The sequence below is a fragment of the Rhinolophus ferrumequinum genome, chromosome 4 (assembly GCF_004115265.2).
Source record: "Rhinolophus ferrumequinum isolate MPI-CBG mRhiFer1 chromosome 4, mRhiFer1_v1.p, whole genome shotgun sequence".
Lineage (NCBI taxonomy): Eukaryota > Metazoa > Chordata > Mammalia > Chiroptera > Rhinolophidae > Rhinolophus > Rhinolophus ferrumequinum.
The window spans coordinates 96,775,681-96,800,200 of record NC_046287.1 but is presented as its reverse complement, the minus strand read 5'-3'; the positions used below and the strand labels follow the sequence as shown (position 1 = coordinate 96,800,200).

The following is a 24,520-nucleotide window of genomic DNA, read 5'->3' as shown; positions in this document are numbered from 1 at the left end:
AAGCATGGTGGCTCCACCCCCTGCAACTAAGATTGAACAGGGCACCTTGAGCTGAGCTGCAGCTGAGCTTCCAGATGGCTCGGTTGGAGCGCGTCCTCTCAACCATAAGGTTGCCAGTTTGACTCTGGCAAGGGATGGTGGGCTGTGCCCCCTGCAACTAGAAACGGCAACTGGACCTGGAGCTGAGCTGCGTCCTCCACAACTAAGACTGAAATGACAACAACTTGAAGCTGAACGGCACCCTTCACAACTAAGATTGAAAGGACAACAACTTGACTTGGAAAAAAGGTGTGGAATTACACACTGTTCCCCAATAAAGTCCTGTTCCCCTTTCCCAATAAAAAATCTTTAAAAAAAAAATGTAAGGTCACATTTTAGTTTAGGTAGATAACTGTATGAACTTGTGACTTGTCGTACCTGAATTTATTTGTATCACCAGTAACTTGGGGAAAAATAATATGTACCTCAAAGAGTTATTGTGAGGATTAAAGAAAGTAAGACACTCAAACTGGGAAGTTTGTGAAAAATGTAGGTTGATTTTTATTGCTCATTGACTATATACGTATAAAGAAAGCATGATTAATTTTGTATAATTTATTCCTTTGAGTACATATTGCAAATCAGATCAACCTCAAAGTCCCTTTAAAACCTGAAGATTTTCTTGTGAAACCTGACATACTTTGCATTAAAATGGAGAACTCACATGTTTGCGTGAAATAATGGAAATACCTCATACAACTTTGGGGTTATTTTACTATTGACCAATGCTACTTTTATGGGGAGTTAGATATCCACAGTTAACCATCATAAATTAATTCCATACAGCAGTTGAATATTTCATTGTAGTTGACATGTACAAGAAAGGAAAGGAAGTCACATGATTCTGATGAAAATTAATCAATTTAGTAGAATAAATACATTCTGTTGATATTTCTTTGACTTTTGTGTTTAACATCCACACACCATATATCTGAACACTTGCCTTGGTACATTTTTCTTTGAGTTTCTTCCGAAAGTGTCCTGCTTCCATTGCCATCTCAGTTTCATAGCATGTCAAGTCGTTCTAAGTGTGAAGGCTTGAATCAGTCCTTTCAAGTTCCCTGAAATGAGGCAGGTGCTGTGTGGAAGATGTGGGTGGTTCAGTGACAGACGTGGCTGTTTTCGTGGCATGTGGTATCCACACCAGCCACAGACCGGTAAAGCTTCCCATCTGGACACACACAAATTTCATAGAGTCTCTGTGAGCTGCTAGCAGGACCCTGAGTCCCCTGAACCAATTTGGGTAAACACACAGTTTCTGCATCGAGCACAAGCTGTTTGAGAGAAAATGAGAGAAGCGGTAAAGGAGGAATGAACATGATAAGCATGAAATTTATATTCTCAAAATGATCCAAATAAATTAGATTTTTTCTCTGCAGAGGAAAATGCAATAAGCACCTCGTTTTACTTAAGTCATATTATAATAGATTGTTTTAAAGCTTATTTTTGGTTTGCATTCGTGCAAAATCTGAATAGTCCCTTCTCCAAATCGGAGGGAAGTCATTTTTTTCTTTCACCCATTGTGTTAGCTGAGTTAGGAAAAATTACGAAGTTATACTACCCAAATACCTTTCAGAATTATCTGGCAAAAATAGTAGAATTCTTTCGCTGATTCACATTTATCTTGTGATCCGCTGTGACTTGATGTTAAATCATTGTCCCATTAGGATAAAGTACAAGCCACAGAAATACATTCGTCTTAATAATTTTTACCTGTCAATGTTGGAATTTCTCCTGGTTCTATTTTCCTAAAGAGGCAAGTAAATTCATCCTATTAGCTATCGACCATTTCCCTAACTTTTAAAACATTATTTGAAATTGCTGTCTTCTATTAGATACAGAAGAGCAATAGACAGACTAAAGCCAACTAAAACAAAATGAAAGCTACTGAGCGTTTTGTTCCTATGAGAGTTTAGTTAAACTGAAATGCAAGCACATGGCCATTGGTGGAGATCTGGAAATCTTCTTGATAACAGAAGGGAGAATGGTGGCCCTGAGCAGCGAACCCTAACCCATTCCAGGGCGCTCATTTGTTAGAAGGAATTCAAGTACGTGGTGGTTACACATAATGTGCTTCCTGGCCAGCATGGTTAGATCCTTACTTCATTTTATGTGGCTCTCATCCATGAACTCCAGTTTTTCAATAAAGTGACGTCTCCGGTCTGTACTCCCTCCCCCCATCCCCACTCGGGGGACACTGACCACGCACCATGTGAAGCAGTTCGTGGAACCTACGAGTGGCATTACAGGCAAAGCTGTATTTACCCTTGTGGTCCCGGACACTCTCAGAGTAAAAGGAATCACTTGGGTATATTTTTTAAAAAGCCAAACCTGTTTATTGTCCAATGCTTTGGATTCTGTGGGTACTTGTGGGTTGATATTCTCTGTCAACTCTGAGAGTCTAGTCTTTTTTCAAAGATGAAAGTAGCAAGAGACTTGAACACAAATAGCAAAGATAGCTGTCTGGGTCCATTATAGAATTACTTTAACCTTTCTTGGCCCTTCTTTCAATGCTAAGTTGTCTTTGCTTTCGTTTCATATTTTCTACTCTACGCCTGTGGGGACAGAGCCAAGAGTGCAGTTTCCAGGCTCTCGGCCTCACACGGAAAGGTGCTGGCTCAGGTAGTAAATGGCCATCAACTGGGATTGGATGGCCATCAGCTGTGGCTAGTTGGCCGTCAGCTGTAACCAGTGAGCCATTGGCCACTAACATAACTGCCGTGGCTAGGCTGGCAGCAAACTGGGGGGCTGGCAAGAAGATGGTGGCTGAGCCTGCAAGAGCGGATTGCAGCTAGCACAGTGGAGTCGGGAAGGAGTCAAGGAGAGTCGGTCGGTTGGCAGAAAAGCGGACAGCAGGTCGCACGTCGTGTGAATCCAGCCTCCAGTGAGACTACAGTGGTATGACTCCCCTACCTATGGCTCCGTGGGTGTTCCTTTTTGGCCTCGCCACATCCTGCGTTCTTGTGTGGGGAGCGGGAGCAGACACCCCGCAGGCCGCCCTGCGTGACACATGGCGCAGCGAGCAGGGTCTCCTGCACAACAACGCCTTTCATGTTTCTTTACAAACTACCATAACTTTAACATACTGATACCTTATGGACATCAGTGTCATCAGGACATACTACGAAAGGTTGATCTATTTAACTCACCATTCCATCACTGCTATGAAAAGTGATATCCATTTGAGAAAGGGCCTCAATTTTCCCAGCATGAGCTTTGATATGAACTCCCTTTGGGGCATCCATGCTTAGACTCCGTGTGGGGGATTCTAATCTGAAATGAGGGAAAGAAACCAAGAAAAAATAGTATCAAATAAAAGCCACTCCAGGAATCCCTCAATGAACAGCTTGGCATAAAAAAATATAATTAATAAGGTATATGGTATCTTCATGTCATTCTTGAATGCTAATATTTTGTATATTATTCATTGACAAATCCAGAAAGAATGTGCAATAAAGAAATTAACTTCTTATCAGTGAGAGTCTATAGAATTAGTATCCTCTAAAAACAGGTAAACCATTAGAGAACCCTAACTCTGTGCAATAGTTTCAGATGGCACAGTTAAGCACTCTGGCATACCACACCAGAAGAGAATGCTGTTTGTGAAAAACTTTGTAAAACCATTTTTTAGTTAAAACACCAACTCGTTTGTGAAAAAGACAAATTTAAGGGCAACATGTGCATTTGCTACATGTTCATAAAATAGAGTGTAAGTTTGGCCTTTAGGTTTTGTTGTTTTTGTGGTTTTTTTTAATTTCAGAAGATTACAGGGCAGACGCAAAGATTTCTTTTGGGAAAATACTGAACTGATGGAGTTGATACACAGGATGGAGATTGGTTTTGGCTGGCTTTGGTTTTGTGAAATTTATCAGAATCTCCTTGTGATTAAGTCAAACAAAGATACAGAACAAGAACACAACACATGGGCCAGAAAAATTCTCTTATTTGCCTCCGCCTGGAAAAGACTCAATGTCCACTAGATGGCACCTTGTGATCAGTAGAAAGTTTTTCAGCTGCTCCAACCCAGCTCAACAAAAAAGTTTGAAAGGCTGATTTGATTGAAACGGTTAAAGATCTATGAGAGGGAGAACTGGATAGAAAAGTGTCTGTAATCCTCCCTGTAGGGTAAGAGTAGAGTGGAGGTGGGGAAGGAAAGAGAAAGGGAAATGGTTACGAAGAGAGAAGTACCCTGATAATTTGCATTTGAAATAACTGGATATTTATTTGATACTTTTAACAGATGGTTGCTACCTTTAATTGGCCAGTTTTTTGGCTACCACCATTTGTTATAGAAAACAGTTTCATTTTCTTATGTACATCTCAGTATGTAAAATCTGATGTTGCACATTTTGAAATCTTACTTTCAGTGTGAGAAAACACTTAGAGACATTTATTGGTCAAATTATGCTAGTCTAAGGTTATGGGGAAACCCTGATGTGTCTCATTGAGCTGATGGCTCATTTTGTTATTTCCATCTCGGCTAATTGCCCACATTTTTCTCCCTGGATTGATAGAAAGGGGGAGGGGAAGGAAGGAAGGGAGAAAGACATGTAAGCAACCTATAGAGGTCTGGTCCATCTCAGGCAAACCATTTGTAAACTTGAAGACCCTAGTGAAGGTGAACCTGTTTCAAAGATCAGTTATCAACAAAATTGCCTCAATAAGGCCAACTACTAGTTTTTAATTATAATATGATGCTTCCAGAAGAGCAAACTTCTTCCCCTTTGCATAATTTCTAGCCTTGAAGATGAAATATTTCAGTTCGACACAGGTTAAGACACATTTTACCAAAAAAGCTACGATTAGGATATTCTGAAGTATACATCTCCACAAACACAGTGAACAGTACTCAGATATAAAAAAACATTTTTTTTATTATATTTCAGTTTGCTAGTTAGATGTCTATCCTTTTCTTCAAGTATGTGAATATATATTTACTCATGACATATGTGACGAGTAAAAAGTTTTGAACACTCACAGAAATATATCCAAATAAATAAATAAGCTGTATATACTCATATATACTTGTATTTTGGCTACTGTAAATAATGCTGCAATGAACATAGGGGTGCATAGATCTTTTTGAATTAGTGTTTTCATTTTCTTGGGATAAGTACCCAGAAGTGGAATTGCTGGATCATAATGTAGTTCTATTTTGTTTTTTGAGGAATCTACATACTGTTTTCCATAGTGGTTGCACTAATTTGCAATCCCACCAACAGTTCACAAAGGTTCCCCTTTTCTCCACATCCTCACCAACACTTGCTATTTGTTGACTTTTTGATAATTGGCATTCTGATATGTATATGGTATTATCTCATTGTGGTTTTGATTTGCATTCCCCTGGTGATTAGTGATGTTGAGCATCTTTTCATATGTCTGTTGGCCATTTGTATGTCTTCTATGGAGAAATGTCTCTTCATATCCTTTGCCCATTTTTTCATCAGATGTTCTTTCTTTGTTGTTGTTTTTGAGTTGTATAAGTTCCTTATATATTTTGGATATCAATTCCATGTTGTATATATCATTTACAAATATAGTCTCCCATTCAGTAAATTGTACTTTCGTCTGTTGATGGTTTCCTTTGCTGTGCAGAAGCTTTTTATTTGATGAAGTCCCATTTGTTTATTTTTGCTTTTGTATCCCTTGCTTGAGGGGATATATCCAAAAAGATATTACTAACAGCAATGTCAAAGAGTTTACTACCTATGTTTTATTATAGCATTTTTGTGGTTTCATGTCTTCCATTTAGGTCTTTAATCCATTTTGAATTAAATGGATTAATTCATTTAATTAATTTAAATTATTAAATTAATAATTTTTGTATATTGCATAAGAAAGTGATCCAGTTTCATTTTTTTTGCATGTATCTGTTCAGTTTTCCCAGCACCACTTGTGGAAGAGACTATAATTTCTCCATTGTATATTCTTGCCTCCTTTGTTGTATATTAATTGACACATGAGTTGACAATTAAGTTTGCAAACTCATCCTAGAAAAAGTGCTACATAACTCATTGATGAATATCACTATGGTCACCTTTGAAGTACTCCCCTTGAGAAGCTATACACCGACGCCAGCACCTAGTCCACCGTTCAAAGCAATTTTGGAACTCTTTTTCTGGAATGGTCATCAGAGCTGTCATCGTATTACCCTTAATGTCCTGAATGTCATCAAAATATCTTCCTTTCAATATTTCCTTTATCTTCAGGTAAAGAAAGAAGTCATTGGGGGCCAGATCAGGTGAGTAGGGAGGGTGTTCCAATACAGTTATTTGTTTACTGGCTAAAAACTCCCTCACAGTCAGTGCCGTGTGAGCTCGTGCATTTTCGTAATGCAAGAGCCATGAATTGTTGGTGAAAATTTCAGGTCGATTTTGTCTAGCTTTTTCATGCTGCCTTTTCAGCACTTCCAAATCATGAACTTGGTTAACTGTTTGTCCAGTTGGTACAAATTCATAATGAATAATCCCTCTGATATCAAAAAAGTTTAGCAACATCATTTTGACTCTTGATTTAGACTGACAGAGCTTTTTTCGTCATGGAGAATTGGCTGACTTCCATTGTGCACTTTGACACTTTGTTTCAGGGTCGTATCGGTACATCCATGTTTCTTCACTAGTGATAACACCGCCTAAAACATCATCTTGCCTCTCCAAAAGGTCTTGGCAAACTTCAACTCTCATTTGTCTTTGTTCATCAGTGAGCTCCTTTGGGACCATTTTTGCACATACCTGTCTCATGCCAAGATTTTCAGTTAAGATTTTCCTGTTTCTCTATCGATGTTTACTTGGTCTGCTGTGCTTCTCACAGTCAGCCAATGATTTTGACACACAATTTGACGAATTTTTGCAATATTTTCCTCAGTTCTGCTCTTTACTGACCTCTCTTCATCAGTGACGTGTTCTCTCCTCTCAGAAAAATGTTTACTCCATTTGTACACTGCAGTTTTCTTCATGTCATTATCCCCATAAACTTGGACTAACATGTCCCTGATTTCACTTCCACTCTTGCCAAGTGTAACAAGAAATTTACTGTTTATTCGTTGCTCTAATTCAAACTCAGACATTCTTGCAATGGCACACAAAAACACGCAACAACAATAATGAACGCCACTCAGCAAGACACCACCACACTTCGACACTAACACAGCTGTGAGACACTGATATACCAAGGTTATGAAACCTTACCAAGCTGTTTGTACAGTGCTGCCAATGTAAGTGCACGGTGGCGAGTTCGTGAACTTAATTGTCATATCTTGTGTATAAGTGATAGTTTATTTCTGGGCTCTTTATTCTGTCCTATTGATCTGTGTGTCTGTTTTTGTGCCATTACCACACTTGTGATTATTATAGCTTTATATTACAGTTTGAAATAAGGAAGCATGATACCTCCAACTTTGTTCTCTCAAGTTTTATTTAGCTATTTGAGGTCTTTTGAGGTTCCATATAAATTTAGGATTAGTTGTTCTAGTTCTGAAGAGAATGCTATTGGTATTTTAATAGGCATTGCATTGAATCTGTATTGCTTTGGGTAATATGGTCATTTTAACAGTATTACACCTTCCAGTCCATGAGCATAGTATATCCTTCCATTTATTTGTGTCCTCTTCAATTTCTTTCTTCAAAGTCTTATGCTTTTCAGAATACAGATCTTTTACCTCCTTGGTTAAATTATTCCTAGGTATTTTATTCTTTTTGATGCAACTGTTTTCTTAATTTATTATTCTGATCATTTGTTATTAGTGTATAGAAACATGACAGATTTCTGTATATTAATTTTGTATCCTGCTACTTGACTGAATTCATTTATTCTATTAATTTTCTGGTGGCTTTTTAAAGGGTTTTCTATATATAGTATTATGTCATCTGAAAATAGTGAGTTTTACTTCTTGCTTCCCAATTTGGATGCCTTTTATTTCTTGTCTGATTGCTGTGGCTAGGACTTCCAATATTATATTGAATAAAAGAGGAGAGTGTAGGTATCCGCGTCTTTTTCCTGATCTTAGAGGAAAAACTTTCAGCTTTTCATCATTGAGTATGATGTTAGCTGTGAGCTTGTCATATTTTTCCTTTGTTATATTGAGGTAAGTTTTTCCTATACCCAATTTTGTTGAAGTTTTTATCATAAATGGATTTTGAATTTTGTCAAACTTTTTTTTTCTGCATCTATTGAGACTTATCATATGATTTTTATTCTTGGTTTTATTGATGTGATATAGCACATAATTGTTTTACAAATGTTGAACTACCCTTGCATCCTAGGTATAAATCCCACTTGATCATGGTGTATAATCTTTTAAATATATTGTTGAATTCAGTTTGATAGTATTTTGTTGAGAATTTTTGCATCTATATATTTTGCATCTATATAGTGACAGTGCTATTTGCCTGTATTCTTTTTTTTTTTTTTTTTTTTTTTGTCTGGTTTTGGTGTCATGGTAATGCTGGCCTTGTACAATGAGTTTGGAAACATTCCTTCTTCTTCAATATTTTGAATAGTGTGAGAAGAATAGGTATTAATTCTTCTTTAAATGTTTAATAGAATTCACCTGTGGAGCCCTCTTGTCCTGACCTTTTTTTTTTTTTTAAAGGAGTTTTTTTCATTACAATATCGATTTCATTGCTAATAATTGGTCTGTTCAGATTTTCTCTTTCTTCCTGGGTTAATCTTAGAAGGTTGTATGTTTCTAGAAATTTATCCATTTCTTTTACATTGTCCAATTTGTTGGCATATAATTGTTCATAGTATTCTTTATTAATCTTTGTATTTCTGTGGTGTTAGTTGTAATCTCTCCTCTTTCATTTCTGTTTTTATTTATTTGGACTCTCCTCTTTTTTTCTTGATGATTCTTGGTAGAGGATGTTAATTTTATACATCCTTTCAAAGGACCAGCTCTTAGTTTCATTGATCTTTTCTATTGTTTTATTTTGGGTTTTTTTGGTCTCTATTTTTTATTTCCATTCTGATATTTATTCTTTCCCTCCTTCTACTTAATTTGAGTTTCATTTGTTCTTCTTTTTCTAGTTCCTTTAAGTATAAAGTTAGATTGTTTATTTGGGATTTTTCTTGTTTCTTGATGTATAGCTATGAACTTCCTTCTTAGACCTGCTTTTGCTGCATCCCATACATTTTGGCAAGTTCTGTTTTCATTTTCATTTGTCTCAAGGTAGTTTCTGATTTCCTCTTTGATCCATTGGTTTTTTAGTACTATGTTGTTTAATCTCCACGTAATTGTGTTTTTTTTTTAGTTTTCTTCCTACAGTTGATTTCTGGTTTCATTCCACTGGGGTCAGAAAATATGCTTGATATAATGTCCATCTTCTTGAATTTATTGAAGCTTATTTTGTGGCCTAATATGTGGTCTACCTGGAAAATGTTCCATGTGCACTTGAGAAGAATGTGTCATCTGCAGTTTTGGGATGAAATGTTCTAAAAATGTCTATTAAGTCAGTTTGGTCTAATGTGGTATTTAAAGCCATTATTTCCTTATTAATTTTCTGCCTGGATGAGCTATGCATTGATGTGATGGGGTATAAAAATTCCTTATTATTATTGTGTTACTGTTAAATTCTGCCTGTATGTCCATTAATATTTTCTGCCCTTAAGAACCTAACATTCAAGCAACTTAAAGGACATAGTGAAGGAACGGCAAGATTCAATTTTTGTTTAAAAAATATCACTTTGATAAACCTGGTCAAAACAGATGAATAGAGACAGAGCTCTCCCCTCCTGCCCTCCCACCCCCCCGTTACATATAAATGTTGGATAAAACATAATCAAATATAATTTTTAAAAAACATTAAAACATACTAGGAATAAACACAAAACAAAATAAAATGAAAGGGTATTTTTAAAGTGCCAGAAACAGAAGAAGCGCATAGCCAGAGTGATGTGTGGGGACTTGATGCTGGAGCCCGTGGGGTTAATGGGCAGGTAGATGCCTTAAGGAGGTCTGGTGTTTGAAATCTCTATGGGGAGGGCGTTGTGGCCCCTCCCCACTGCAGGGGAGGAGCGTTGGAAATGGGATCTGGGCCTACAGATGGGCGTTGAGACACAGCATGGTCACGATCTTAAAACAGGCTGCTCTTTCTGTGGTGTGAGTAAAACATCATAAATCGTGCATTAGTATAGAACCGAAATCCACACCCTTCATTAAGCTGAGAAATACATCTGAAAGCCAGTTTTAGAGCAGTGACCCCTACAGGGCCCTGGCAGAAGTTAATGTGAAATAGACATTGAAGGCAAATGAAAGACAGTTTTCCCCGACAACTGTCCCCAGACAAATAACCCAAGAGGATGAACTTCCAGGCAAAATTTTCAAACCATATGAGGGAATCTATCAACATGAGGAATTAGAGATAACAGAGCAGTCAGAAAAGGGATAAAACGTAATTAAGTTTAGATGATTAAATGAGATACATTAATAATATCCATGGAACAACCAGAATAGAAAAGAAAAATTTAAAATCCAAGTCATTGAAAAAAAAAAAAAAAAACTAAAACAAAAAACAGGTAATTGGAAATTCAAAAAATAAAGAGATTAAAGTTTTCAGGTAGACTAAACAGTAGATGTGACATATATGAAGAGAGAATAGGACACTGAAATGTATATTTGGTAATTCCATGAGAAAACAAGAAATGTAAAGTCTTAAATATATGAGGCAAGGATGATAAAAAGGGGACTTCAATGTCCTCAACAGGTATCATAGAGGGGGACTTGCACAAAGGTTCTTAACTTCCTTTTATGCCACCACCATTTGGTACTCTGGTGAAGTCCATGGATTTAATGATTTTAAAGGCCTAAAATAAAGCTCAAAGAATTTCAAAGGAAACAAGTAACTTGGAAATACAAGGGTAAAAATATCCTTAAATTTGTGAGCTTATTTAGTAATGCATTACAAAAGATCTAGTCATAGGTCTTACGACTACTGTAATTTCAAAGCAATGAAGAACATGAAAATTATTATATTTTGAGATATTTGCTACAACTTTTTTAAATTATTAGTTTCAGGTGTACAAAGCAACATAATAGTTGGACATTTACACTCCTTACAAAGTGATAACCTTCCTCCCCCAAGCTACTACCCCTCTGACATCTTATATAACTGTTACAGTACCACTATTTTCCTTATGCTACAACTTTTACATGATATGAAAACATCTCTGACTTCTGCAGATGAAAAAGTCAAAGGAACTTCCAATACTATTGTGATTTGTTGGCTATCATTTATAGTTGAAGGAATGCTAAATTTTAGCTAGAAGTCAGTGAAAATGAAGAATTTCTTCACATTCAAAATCATTAACCCACTAAATTTTATTCTTCGATCCCCCAAGAGATCCGCAGACCACATGTTAAGAACCCCCGTATTCCAGAGAATAGATGATGGCTAATAATTTTCCAGAGTTAAAAAATAACATGAGTTCCTAAAGTTGAAGAAGTATACCGATATTCAAGTATGAATTAAAATATAGTCAACACCCAAACACTTTGTGGTGAAACTGCAAGACATTAAGATTAACAAGAAAGTTTTAAAGTATTCAGAATGAAAATCAGATTGCTTACAAAGAACCAAAATTATGAACAATATCTTTTAAATGCTGATGCAAAATTTTTGTCAGCCTAGAAATAGATCTCAGCTTAACTATCATTTAACCATAAAAGAAACAAACATTTCAAGCCTAGAGGAAAAATTTTACTAACTATACAGATCCTCACTGAAAAAGGTATTTAAAGAAATTAAAACAAGAAGAAAAGAGTATTTTGCAAGAAGCAGTGGGGGGCATTAGAAAAATCAATAAAATGTGTTGGTAAAATTATATATGTACTGCCTGAAAACATAAAGCAGGGAGATGAGTATAAGCAAAGTTGAAATAAAACAACATGGAAAGGGAAGTTTGAAGGGAAATAACTTTCTAATTTTTTTTGTATTATTTGGGGAGAGATTGATAATTACATGATCAATCTCTTAAACTTAGAAAGTACTAATTTATCTCCATGCATAGAAAAAATAAAGGACAATTATTAAAAGAATAAAAAAAAAACAGAACAGAGGGAAATACAGGTGGGGAGAATAAGGAAAAACATATTCATCCAACAAAAGGTCAGAAAGAAAAAGTGAAAAGAAAAAGCACAGTAAATAAAACATAACACAAGATAATAGAAATATGTCATATCACTGGTCATAATAAATGTAAATGGTTAAATTCACTCATTAAAAGATAGACATTTAAGTGCAGAGGATTTAAAGAAAATCTTAAATCAAGAAATTTCACCCCTAGAGAAATAACTGAAAATGCTGCAAAAAAATTGAAAATAAAATGTTGGGAAAAGGTAAATCAGTGCAAAAAAATGTACAACCAAGTACAGCAGTATTAATATCAGATAAAATAGGGATAATGACTTCATGATTAAAAGGAAGAATTCACAAGATCAGTTAGCACAGACTTGTATGCTTCTAAAAATTAATGTAAAAGGAAAAATCACCAATATAAAATATAAAGTGGGAGTTTTAATAAACCTCATTGAGAAACTGAATGTACAGAAGACAAATTTAAGAAATATAGAAGATATTAACAATATAATTCATAAGATTGGCCTACTAGTCATCTGTATCTATATATCATGTATATATCTGTATATCTTGCCTTCAAGCAAAAAGGAACATATATTCACCATAAAAATTTAGGAATTACTCTATACTCATAATTTTGAAATCTCAAGTGACAGAGAAAAGTTTCTAACAAGAAATAAAGAGGCAAAATGGACTAAAGAAATAAAAATCTTAGAGGAACTTCATTAAAGAAATTGAATTGGCAGTGATAAAAAGAATGCAATTTCCCCCAAAGCACAGGCTCTTTCATTTCTCAGATGAGTTTATACCAAACGTTCAATTGCTCTTATACACACCATTTCGAAGACCAGAAAAACGACAACTGGGAACTGAAACTAAAATGGGACTTGATAACATATACTTACCAAAAACCTACAGCAGACATTATTTAATATGAAACTTTAGAAGCTTTTTTCAAGGTCAGGAAGTAGACACAGATGTGTGTTATTACTCTTACTACTCAACATTTACTGGAAGTCCTAGCCAAAGCAACAAAACGGATAGAAGTATAATAATTAAAAAGGATGACTATTTTATATAGTATCACCACCTTTATGGAAAAATCATATAGGTTTCACAGTCAAAATGTTAGCATGAATAAGAGGGTTCAGCAAATTTGCCAACTTAAAACAATCATGCAAAAGTCAATGATAATCATTTTGAAGATGTGATAGAAAAAGAACTCATTTTCAGTAGAATTAAAACTATGAGCAATTTAGTAACATAGGCCAACACCGAAAGGAGAATATCACAAAATATTGTAGGGTATAAAGGAAGAACTATGTGACTGGGGAGATAAACCACATCTATGGATGAGCGAATTTATTATTATAAAAATAGGAATTTTCCCTGGAATTCAATGAAATTCCAACTCAAAATCCAATACAATTTTTCATGAAATGTGACAAAGTATTTATAAAATTGATATGGAAAAATGAAAGTATAAAAATATCAAGACAATTCTGAAGACGACATGGTAGTGGAACTTGCCCTAGCAGATACCAAGTTATATTGTATAGCTATTTGGGAGAAATTGCTTTAGAAAGAAAATAAGCGAACAGTGGACCAGAATAGACAGCCCATTAAACACCCCTGTGCATATGACAAAAGCAGCATTATAAATAAGCAAGTAACAGATTGACTTTTGAGACAACTGGTTATTTTGAAAAGCATAAAAAATCATTTGCCTACTTTATAGCCCACATGAAAAACAAATTCCACTTGGGTTAAAGACCTAAATACGAAAAACAAAAGAGTTTTTGAGAAAATTCACTCCCTTCTTAATGCCCAAGCAGTGTTTTCTCATAGACCCAAGTACCTAAAGGTCTATTTTCACAGAACACCACAAGGATAAATTAAATTTCATACTGACCAAATACTTCCAAGATTTAAAAATCAACATCTATAAATGAATGGTTAACAAGTGAAGCATTCACTGTCTTTTGCAATCCACTGCCCATCAGACTTGACCACCATCCAGGTACAATATTTATGGAGATCTGGATATAGGTTTATTTTTATAGTCTCATTGCTATACTTAATTTTTTTGTACAAAAACACTTGTGTTTTTGTACACAAAAGCTTAAAGAGCTTGTTGCATTTTGGTTTATTAATGAATTATGCAATAGCATTGTATAGGCATAGTCATATTTATACTACAAATGTCTACATTACGATTTTTGATGAGTATACGGTTGAAATATTCAAGTATTTAACTTGAATTTATAGAAAATAATCTTTTAAATGTAGATATAGTTTGACACTTATTCATATTATTGCCTTTTGTTTCTTCTCACATGCATCATTACTGACTTCAACTATTTTCATTTGAATTGAATCATCTGTCATTACAACTCAGAAGAAAACCATACAGTTCGACAGAACATATCTTCTAAAAGATGCATACATGACATCATTTTAAGTACTGCTCACTCTCAATGCTGGCACCATTCCACAATCATGCAAATTAGTCTTGTGATTTTACTACTTCTGGAAAGTTTGCTTTTGCTTTGAAAATAGACATAATTTATTTAATTTATGAAAAATAAAAATATCATCTAAACTCACTCAGGCTATACTTCACAGAAGGCATAATAATCTCTAAAGTCTAGAAGGGAGTGGAATGTCATTGCAATGAGTAGAAATTTGTGAAAGATTATTGCATTACAGGATAACTAATGTCACTTGGATCAGATGGCTATCCTTAAACCATCTGCCCAATTCAATTTTTCATGGGAACGTAAACTTCTAATTACCACAGGAAGTTATCTTGAGACCTCTATTTTAGGACTTTGTTCAGTCCTTTGTATCTTACCTCTCATTGTTAAAAAGAATTAAGTTTCCATTTGTTAAGAATAAAAATTAGGGTGGCAAACACACAATGCAATATATAGATGATGTATTATAGAACAGTACGCTTGCAACCTATATAATTTTACTAACCAATGTCACCCCAATAAATTTAATAAAAAATAAATAACAAAGCAAAAAAAATAAAAATTAAATCTTAAAAAATTCCTTTTAGCTAAAAGAAAATGAGAACCGATATATTTGTAAGCCTTTCCTAAAAGGACAAGTTATAAGTTTACTTTTGGAATATTCACTTTTTACATGTATTTCACATTCCTGATTTAACAGCACTTTATATACAGCTCAGGAGCTGAAGATGTCATCAATGAATTCTTGTATGAGTATTGACTGCTATTTTGTTATTGGATGAAACTTCACACTCTTCAAACTGTTTTCAGTTGTCTAATTGACTAAACTTACTGTTTTTTCCTTTTGACATTTTACGGTGTTATTCCTTAGAATTGCTAGAATTAAAGAAAATAAGCCACACAATAAATTGTCCGTTACCAGGGTGTATAAATTGTTTTCACTGTTTAGGTTAAGTTGACTTAAGATAGTAACCTGTGATCAATGAAAAATAAATACTTGGAATGAGAAATGTGATTACACAAACTGTGCTAGATCATTTCAGTGTGTCACTGGTTAATCATGCACTTACAGACACTGCTTTTTATCAATGACTTGTTTCAAAAAACGTTGAAACAGAAGGAATTAAAATTCCTAAGAGACTGCTTTCAGACCACTATATAAATATAACTGAAAACCAAAATTAAATGAGTAATTTCCTGGGGAAATATAGTTGATCAAAATTGACTCTTATTAAAGGGAAAAAGTTTAAATAGACAAATTTCCATAAGGGACGTAATTAACTATCTAGGAAGTACGTATCTTAAAAAAATTCATCAGGCCCATATGGTTCCAGGGAGAATTCTACCAAACCTTTAGAGACCAGAGCGTCCCAATTATCTACAAATTATTCCAGAACATGGAAAATGAGGGATGAACTTAATAAGAAACGTGAAAAAAAAAAGAACATATAAAGAAAACTTTTAAATACTCCTGAAAGGTACAAAAATAGATTTTAACAAATGGAAAGACGTCCCATGTTCTTTGGTAAACGACTAACACTGTAAAGATGTCAGTGTTCCCTAAGTTAATTTATAAATTTAGCATAATCCTAATAAAAGAATAAGCTTTTCTTGAACTAGGCAAGTTAACACTCAAGTTCATATAGAAAAATAAGCAAGAATAGGCAGAGAATGTTGAAAGAGATGAGCTAAGAGGGTGTGTGTGTGTATGTGTGTATATGTAGTCCTACCAGATACTAAAATCTCTTCTAAAGCCTATTTAATTAACAAGGTTGGTACTGCCACCTGAATAGAGAGACTAGTGGAATAGAGTAGAAAGTACAGAAATAGACCTACGAGCATAGGGAAATTTAATACATGATTAAGGTTGTATTTCAAACTGTATTTCAGAAGGTAGAGTTTTTAATAAATAATCTAATTGCTGGCATCTCTGGTTGACCAGTTGGAAAAGTTAAATTAGATCTCTGTCTCATCCCTTCTACCTCATACAAGAATAAATTCTGAATGGATCAGGGATCTAAATGTAAAAAATACAGCCATACAAGAAACGTAGCTGACAATTTCCTCTTTCTGTAAGGAAAGTCTTTTAAATAATGGCTTAAAATCCATTATTTAAAATGTAATAAAAGAAATGATTAATAAATTTGAGTATATAAGCATTAAAATTAATAGAAACATGATAGGAAAAAGATTAATACAGTACACAGATTAATACAGAATATATATAATATTTTAATCCCTACAAATTCATTTTTCATTCTAAAAAGTAATTAAAGGAGCAAAGGAGATTACAAATCAATTCATAGGAGCAACCTTAATAACAAAATTAAAATATGAAAGATGCTTACCTACACTAATCATCAGGGAAATGAAAAGTAAAACAACACAATGTAACACTCATCAGAATGAAAAACAAAATCATCAAATCTAACAGTGACTGAAAAATCATCACGTCTTGGTGAAAATGTGAGGAACGACAAACTCTTACATAATGCTCATGGAATTAGAAATTAGTGCAAACACTTTGAGATACACATTGCCCACGTTTGGTAAAGTTGAATATGTTCATACCTGAAACCCACATGTTCTAAAGCTTGTTCTTCATGGCTGTCCTGAAAGAATTTTGAAAAACTATGTACCCATTTTTAAGTTAACATCTAAATGTTTTATCATACATTTCAGTATTTGCAAAAGATGTAATTTCTGCCATATTATAAATGTAATTTTGAAATAAAACTCATCACTTGTTCAACTGTATCTGATTGAAACTAAAAATTGTGGAGATTTGGTACCCACCAACTTTGGGTTATAATTCAACATTACATTAATTTTTTTTTTTTTTTTTTTTTTTTTGCTTACATTGTCCAGCTTTAGCCACTAGGAGCTCATTCAGTTGGCTCCCAGGTCCTTTGGACACACGCTCAGTTTTTGATTTTTTTTTTTTTTCTTAGAGACTGAAAGATTTTATTTTTGATATTTATTTTAGATAAACTGGAAGCTCAAATTTTAAATGTATAATAATAATCTTCCTCCTAAGAAAACCAATGATATGATTTCCTTTGCCATAGGTTATTTATGCTATTCTTTAATTTCATATTAATGGGAAAATATAGTATGTATATTTTTGTGTCCTTTTTTTAAATTTATTTTTAATTTATTGGGGTGACAATTGTTAGTAAAATTACATAGATTTCAGGTGTGCAATTCTGTATCACATCATCCATAAATCACACTGTGTGTTCACCACCCAGAGTCAGCTCCCCTTCCATCACCATACATTTGATCCCCCTCACCCTCATCCCCCACCCCCCAACCCCCTTACGCTCTGGTAACCACCAAATTACGTTCCCCAGATTAATTTTCAAACCCCGTGGCCATCCTGTGGTCACCGACTGCCCTCCAATCCCCTCACCCTCCCCCCCACCCCCCACCCCTCCCGCCCATCTAGCAACCCTCAGTTTTTCCTCATTGTCTCCCAAACTGTTTCTGATTAGTTCATTCACTTATTCTTTTCTTTAGAATCCGCCAATAAGTGAGCACTTATTTAGTGGTGCTATTAGATGCTCGAAATTTACCTTCTACAGTTCCTGCTCCAGTCCTAGGAGGGACCATTTCTCTGAGGCATCCTGACTCCTCTTGTTGAAGAATAGTATGACAAACCAAATTCTGGCTGCCACCAATTTTATTTTAATTACTTCATCTCTCATTTCTAGAATTTCTATTTTGTTATTTCCAAATCTGCCATTTTCATACTATCTGGTCTCTGCCTTACCTTTATATTCAAGTTTATTTCCTCTTTGAACATTTTATTCACACCTGTTTTAAAATCACTTTGCTCTACTACTTAGAGTTTTAGGAGTGAATGTGTAGGGGTTGCTAATTCTTCCCCATGGCTGTTCAATTCTTTACCCATTTGTCTTCCACCATGCCTTTTTTTAGTAAAGGGCCTGCTGTATAAGCTAGAGGATTTATGTCCTAACAGGACACCATAAGATGAATTATTTAATTTTGAGATCTATATATTTTAAAACAGTGACATTACTTTAAAAAGTGGTTTGACATTTCTACTATTTATATTATTTTATAATTTTAAAACGGTTTCAATGGGATTATTTTTTAAAGATGTTGAATCATTTTTCTATCCTGAGAAAGTAAAATGTTGTTCTTCCCTATAATAGTTATGTAATATTGATCTTATGATCCTTTATCAAGATTAATGAAATTGTTATAATTTAGCTATAGTCACTATTTATTTATTTATTTATTTATATTGGGGAACAGTGCGCTTCTTCAGGGCCCATCAGCTCCAAGTCGTTATCCTTCAATCCAGTTGTGGAGGGTGCAGTTCAGCTCCAAGTCTAGTCGCCGTTTTCAATATTTAGTTGTGTGTGTGGGGGGGTGGGACACAGCCCACCATCCCATGCGGGAATTGAACCGGCAACCTTGTTGAGAGCATGCACGCTAACCAACTGAGCCATCAGGCCCCCTCTCACAATTTATTTTTATGTTACAAATGTTCTCTACATGGGTAAGATGAATTGAACTCCCATTAGCTTTTAATTAATATTTAATTAGACATTAAAGGTAAGCGAAATGCTGAATTTCCTAACTTATTTAGTGTGAATATCTACTTGGTATAATAATGATGATTCAAAATGATTATTTGTATTTGACTTTCAGCTAACAAAATACTTTAACCTAATAACTTATTAAATATTTCCTGGGGCGGCCAGTTGGCTCAATTGGTTAAAGTGCAGTGCTCATAACACCAAGGTTGCTGGTTCGATTCCCACATGAGCCAGTGAGCTGCGCCCTCCACAACTAGATTGAAAACAACGACTTGACTTGGAGAGAAATGGGTCCTGGAAAAACACACTGTTCTCCAATCAAAAAAAAAAAAAATTTCCTAAAACACTCTGAGATGTTTTATACTATCAACATTTTATACATGAGAAAAAATAGTCTCAAAAGGTTAGTTTGGCCAAAGTCACCAGGCTTGTCTGTAGAAAGCTGGGATTCCTACTATACTTTATTTCTCCTATTATACACAATATCATAGACTATGTTAATTGTCTTGTATGTATTTCAAGTTCAAATGCTAAACATGAGTTTAGTGTTATCTTAGACTTCAGGACACTTACTTTAAAAGATATTATTTGGTTTTGTTATAAAATACAAATATACTATTGGAATAAACAGTTACAGCAGTAAATCAGTACATTCAGTAGCCTAGTGATTAAAGTGAAATACATACAGACACACAGAAACTCTGTACAAAGAATTTATATATGGAAAGATGTGATTTTATATATTCTGATATTATGTAAAGATATATCAAAGGTTGAGGACGTTATGATAAGTGATATGACAAATACTGTATGATTCCACTTACACGAGGTACCCAGTATAGTCAAATTCATAGACACAGGAAGTAAAATGGTGGTTGCCAGGAGCTGGGGGAGGAGAATAAGGAGTTGTTTAATGGGGACAGAGTTTCAGTTCTGCAAGATGAAGAGAGTTCTGGAGATGGATAGTGGTGATGGTTTCCCAGCAATCTGAATGTACTTAAACTTATGCTAAAAAGTGGTTAAGAGGGTAACTTTCATGTTATGTGTCTTTTACCACAGTTAAGATATATAAATCATATATATATATATATGATTTCCAATAGTTTTGCAAATATGGATTTATCATGCATTTGGGTTTGTACTGCTCTTATCTCTACTAATAGTGCACTTATTTAAAAAAATGTAATGTATGCCTTTTGCAAATGTCAAGCCTAGACTGGCACCATTCTCTTTTACTAAAAAGGTTCAAAGGTTTGGCCTTGTTTGCAAATGTAATTGAGATGGGTAATATAACATGAACATGTCAGTATTTAGTGTTAAAAATTGTGAACCATTTCAGGAAACTTATGCTAATGCTTTTGGGGGGAAAATGACAGATTTATGAAATACATGAATCTTAAGCCCACAGTAAGGGAACTAAAACATGAGGGATAAGCAGATACTCATGAGGTCTCCAAGGGAAGAAAGGGCACTCCAGTCAGATGGGACAACCTGTGTAAAAGGATGGAGTGCGAGAGGATGGCAGCCACTCAAGTCTGGGAGGGCAGGTCAGGCAGCAGGTGCTGCCAGAGCTCAAGGCTGGAGAGCCAGTCTAGGCCCTGCTCCAGGAGGGCTGTGAGCTCTCAGTGGGGTCTTTCGACTTTCCTGTGGCTGAGGCAGAATCAATGAAACACTTTAAATACTTAGTGCATTTAGCAGTCTCTCTGATTTTGGTGTGATGGACAGATAAGAGAGGAAAAAACTGGAGGCAGGAATAGGCTATAGGACCTGAATTGAATGAAGCAGGCAGCAAGGCGAGTGGAGTCCTGGAATGCAGAGAAAATAAGGGTGGAGAATCAGGACTTTTTACCTCCTTGGAATTTTAGTAAGTAAAGACTAGTTATCAGCAACAAGTCATGAGAATAAAGACAACTAACGGAATAAGAGGGAATTTAGTAATAACTGCTAAAATATTGTTCGAGCACCTATCCAAGTATCTTCTGTAAGACAGTGTGTTTATATTTGAACAAAATTTTTACCTCAGCTCCTGAAATGGGTCGGCTCTTACGAGGGGTGTCTCCACTGAATGTTCAAAGATAGCCCCTTCAGGCCCTAAACAAAAACCAAAGATGCATCATTTCACAAAAGTAAAATACATGACACCAAAAACATTTAGACTGTATATTAAAGCACAAGTAGGTTTTGATCTTTGCGGCTGAATTTGTACAGATGGTTGAGTTACAGAAAAAAAATAGGCACAACTGTTTTCTTGCTTTTCCAAGGATACCACGATTTCACTAGTTTCCTATAAAAAAAAATATGATTTTTTTAAAGCAATTTCAAATATGCAGGCTTATTTTAAAAAGAGAAAGTAATATTAGCATTCAAACTGAAAAAGAAGCAATTTCAGTTGAAAATTGCTAAGTCCATATATTTTAGATAATAGCAATTTGACTCATTCTCTGGATTTTATGTGTAAAAATTATGTGTCATTTGTTTCTTAAGGCCCATTAGGAAATTATAGAACTATCACAATTTTTAAATATTTAAAATTGTCTTTCTAATTTCTAGCAATCAGTATGTTCCCAGTTGTTTCACTAGTCTGAGAACCTAATTATACACAGGACAGAGTGTTGGTGGGGGTGCAGAGATGCAAAGGTGACAGTGACATGCTCTTTGATAAACTAACTGGTTTAATACTCAGAACTCTACTAGGAAGGTAAGATTATTTTCCCATTTTACTGAGGAGGAAACCGAGGAACAGAAAGATTAATTAACTTACCTAAAGTGTCACAGCTAAGGATCAGGGCTGTGATTTGAATTCAAAGCCCACACTTGTAATCTATATGCTATAGGGTTTCTCATACATAAGTAACAAATACTATACGATTGAAAGTAATGGGCCAGTAGCAAAGTACAACTAAGTTATTCTAAGGGTTATGTGCAAGGGAGAATTACTTTAAGGCACCGGGGAAGGCTTTCTATAGTAAAATGCACTAGCTCTGAACCTTAAAATGAATAGACTTTTGTGATTATATGGAGGTTGGGGACAATGATTTACAAGGACAGCAGTAGTAGCCCAGGGACAAGGAAATGTACTCAGTGTATGGAATGAATGAATAATCCAGTTCACTGTAAAAGTAAAGGATTCAACATGGAAGTACAAATTTATCTTTCATATTATATTCAAAATATTTCTCCTGTTTAGTTTTATGGGCATGCACAGATTTAAGTAGCACCACATTGCCTGTACACACTGATGATTTACCTAGGTCCCTGTGTCTGTCCTAGGCCCCACCCCTGGCTTAGGCCCCACCCCTGACTTAGGCCACACCCCAAGCTTTGGGTCTGCCCCTGACTTAGGCCCCGCCTCTGGCTTAGGTCCCATCCCAGACACTGGGGTCTGCTGCTGCAGTTTGCAAATAATTTGTTTCTCTCCCTCTTGGTTTCAAAAGGAACTCAGCACATGTTTTCACATTGTGCAGACTTTCCTCCTTAGGAAACAATTTAAGTGTTTATTTTTGAATTTAGTCTTGTACTAGTTTTGATGCTTGCCGCTGAAAGCCTGGGTTTATGTTTCCGAGACATGAAGGTGAGAAATCATGAGCTGGAACAAGTTTGTCATCAGCACTTCCTAATTTAACAATTCACAATATCCTCACATTTTCTTCACAATATTACTACCTATATTAGCTTGTTATTATAATTACTGCTTCTTTAGTAGTTTTGTTTGAATATGAAGACATGACAAAAGCACACATTCTCATTCAAGAAATAACAGTTTTTGGCACGTAAGTAAAAGAGGCGTAAATTAGTACAAAAAGAAATATCAAAATTACAAACCAGATTTGGTAGCATGATCAACACAAAAACTACAATCAACTGAAATAAAGAAGTTAATGTTTCATGAAAATTATAATTCATGCAAATTATATTCAGATGAGAACATATCCTCATACCTGCTATCACAGCACACATCTCCTTAAAACAACACTTAAGAACCTAAATCATAATGGTGCCCATTATGTAAATAAGACTATAGAAGCATTGGAGTTTCCATAATAAACTGGGCCAATCAAATTTTAAAGTACAATGTCTGGTTTGCCTGAAGTATAGACAACATTTTATGTTTGGTGTGGAGAGGGATATAATTTAACACAATAATTTGTATGATACTTACACTCCCTTTATTCTTTACTTTCTCCCTTGCTTCTCCTGATTTGCAAAATATTTTTTTAAGTAAATAAAAAATACATGTTACATCAATCATTAATAAGACAAGTAGAGATATGCTAAATATAGTTTTATACACTAAGTGCATTTATTGTCTGTGATTTGTATAGTATTACTTGAAACATAAGCATTGCTTTGTTATGAGAAACCTAAGATGAGCTTTATAAATCATTAAAAAATGATGATTCCTTTCCATAACTAATAGAATGGTAGAGTGAAAAGGAATGTGGGCCATAAACTTCTGTGTAATTATTTTACTTCTTTATTTTTATATAAATAAAAACGATGTGACAGAAAAAAAAGTGTCAACACATTTTACACTCTATAAACATATACCCTTTCTAAGACAAGATAGACACTGCAATGTATTCTAGTTGCATAAATACTCATCTTATTTCCTAAATGATTTCATAAAATACAATAAATGTTTCCTAAATGGTTGCATAAAATAATTCTCAGTAAATGGTTGCTGATTTTTGATATAATTATATTTCCTTTATATTTGCACTCATATTTAAATATTACCAACCGAGATTATATAAAAAATATAATTGGTGTCACATCTGCTCCTTATGGAAAATAGAACATATTATTTGAGGTTGTATAATCTAAATTTTAGGCAGGGGAAAAAATTCCACTATAAAATATTACCATATAAATCGTGTATTAAAATGACTGTATAATATGACCCTGTATAAATATGATTTATACAAGAAAGTATAATCAAAAAGGCAAAAAAAAAACAAACAAAAAAAACCCAGTCTTAAAATGTTAACTGTTTTTTTGGTGTTTTGTTTTGTTTTTTGAGAATATGTCACCAAGATTAGACATAGTAAATGGTCTGGTCATTTCTACTGTAAAGTACCAGTAGTATTTGGATGACACCATTCTTTTCTGGATCTTAGAACAATTTATGATGAACGATACTCATGTGAAGATCTGCAGTCAGATTGTGGTACAAGATGGACTGAAATGGTGGTGAAGTAATTGAAAAGTTCTTGGGAGAAAGCCCAGCATCATGGAGGTCATGGATAGAGCCCAACAACTGGAGGGGAAATTGCTCCAAGTTGTTCCATTGTCCCCAACATTCTCCTACTCCTAGGTTCCTTCAGTTACAAAAATATGCAGAATTTAGTATTAATACTTCTGTTCA

The 24,520-nt window shown here is 34.7% G+C and overlaps 1 protein-coding gene across 1 annotated transcript in view; it reads right to left on the bottom strand.

Moving 5' to 3' along the window:
* Positions 1–359: 359 nt before the first annotated feature.
* Positions 360–24,520, bottom strand: part of SGCG (sarcoglycan gamma) — an 88,503-nt gene continuing 64,342 nt past the window's right edge. The window contains exons 6-8 of the mRNA XM_033103868.1: positions 21,174–21,246; positions 3,189–3,312; positions 360–1,313 (exon numbers count right to left, since the gene is read on the bottom strand). Coding sequence (XP_032959759.1) covers positions 1,140–1,313; positions 3,189–3,312; positions 21,174–21,246 — 371 coding nt within the window. The 3' untranslated portion in view covers positions 360–1,139. The remainder of the gene's footprint in view (positions 1,314–3,188; positions 3,313–21,173; positions 21,247–24,520) is intronic.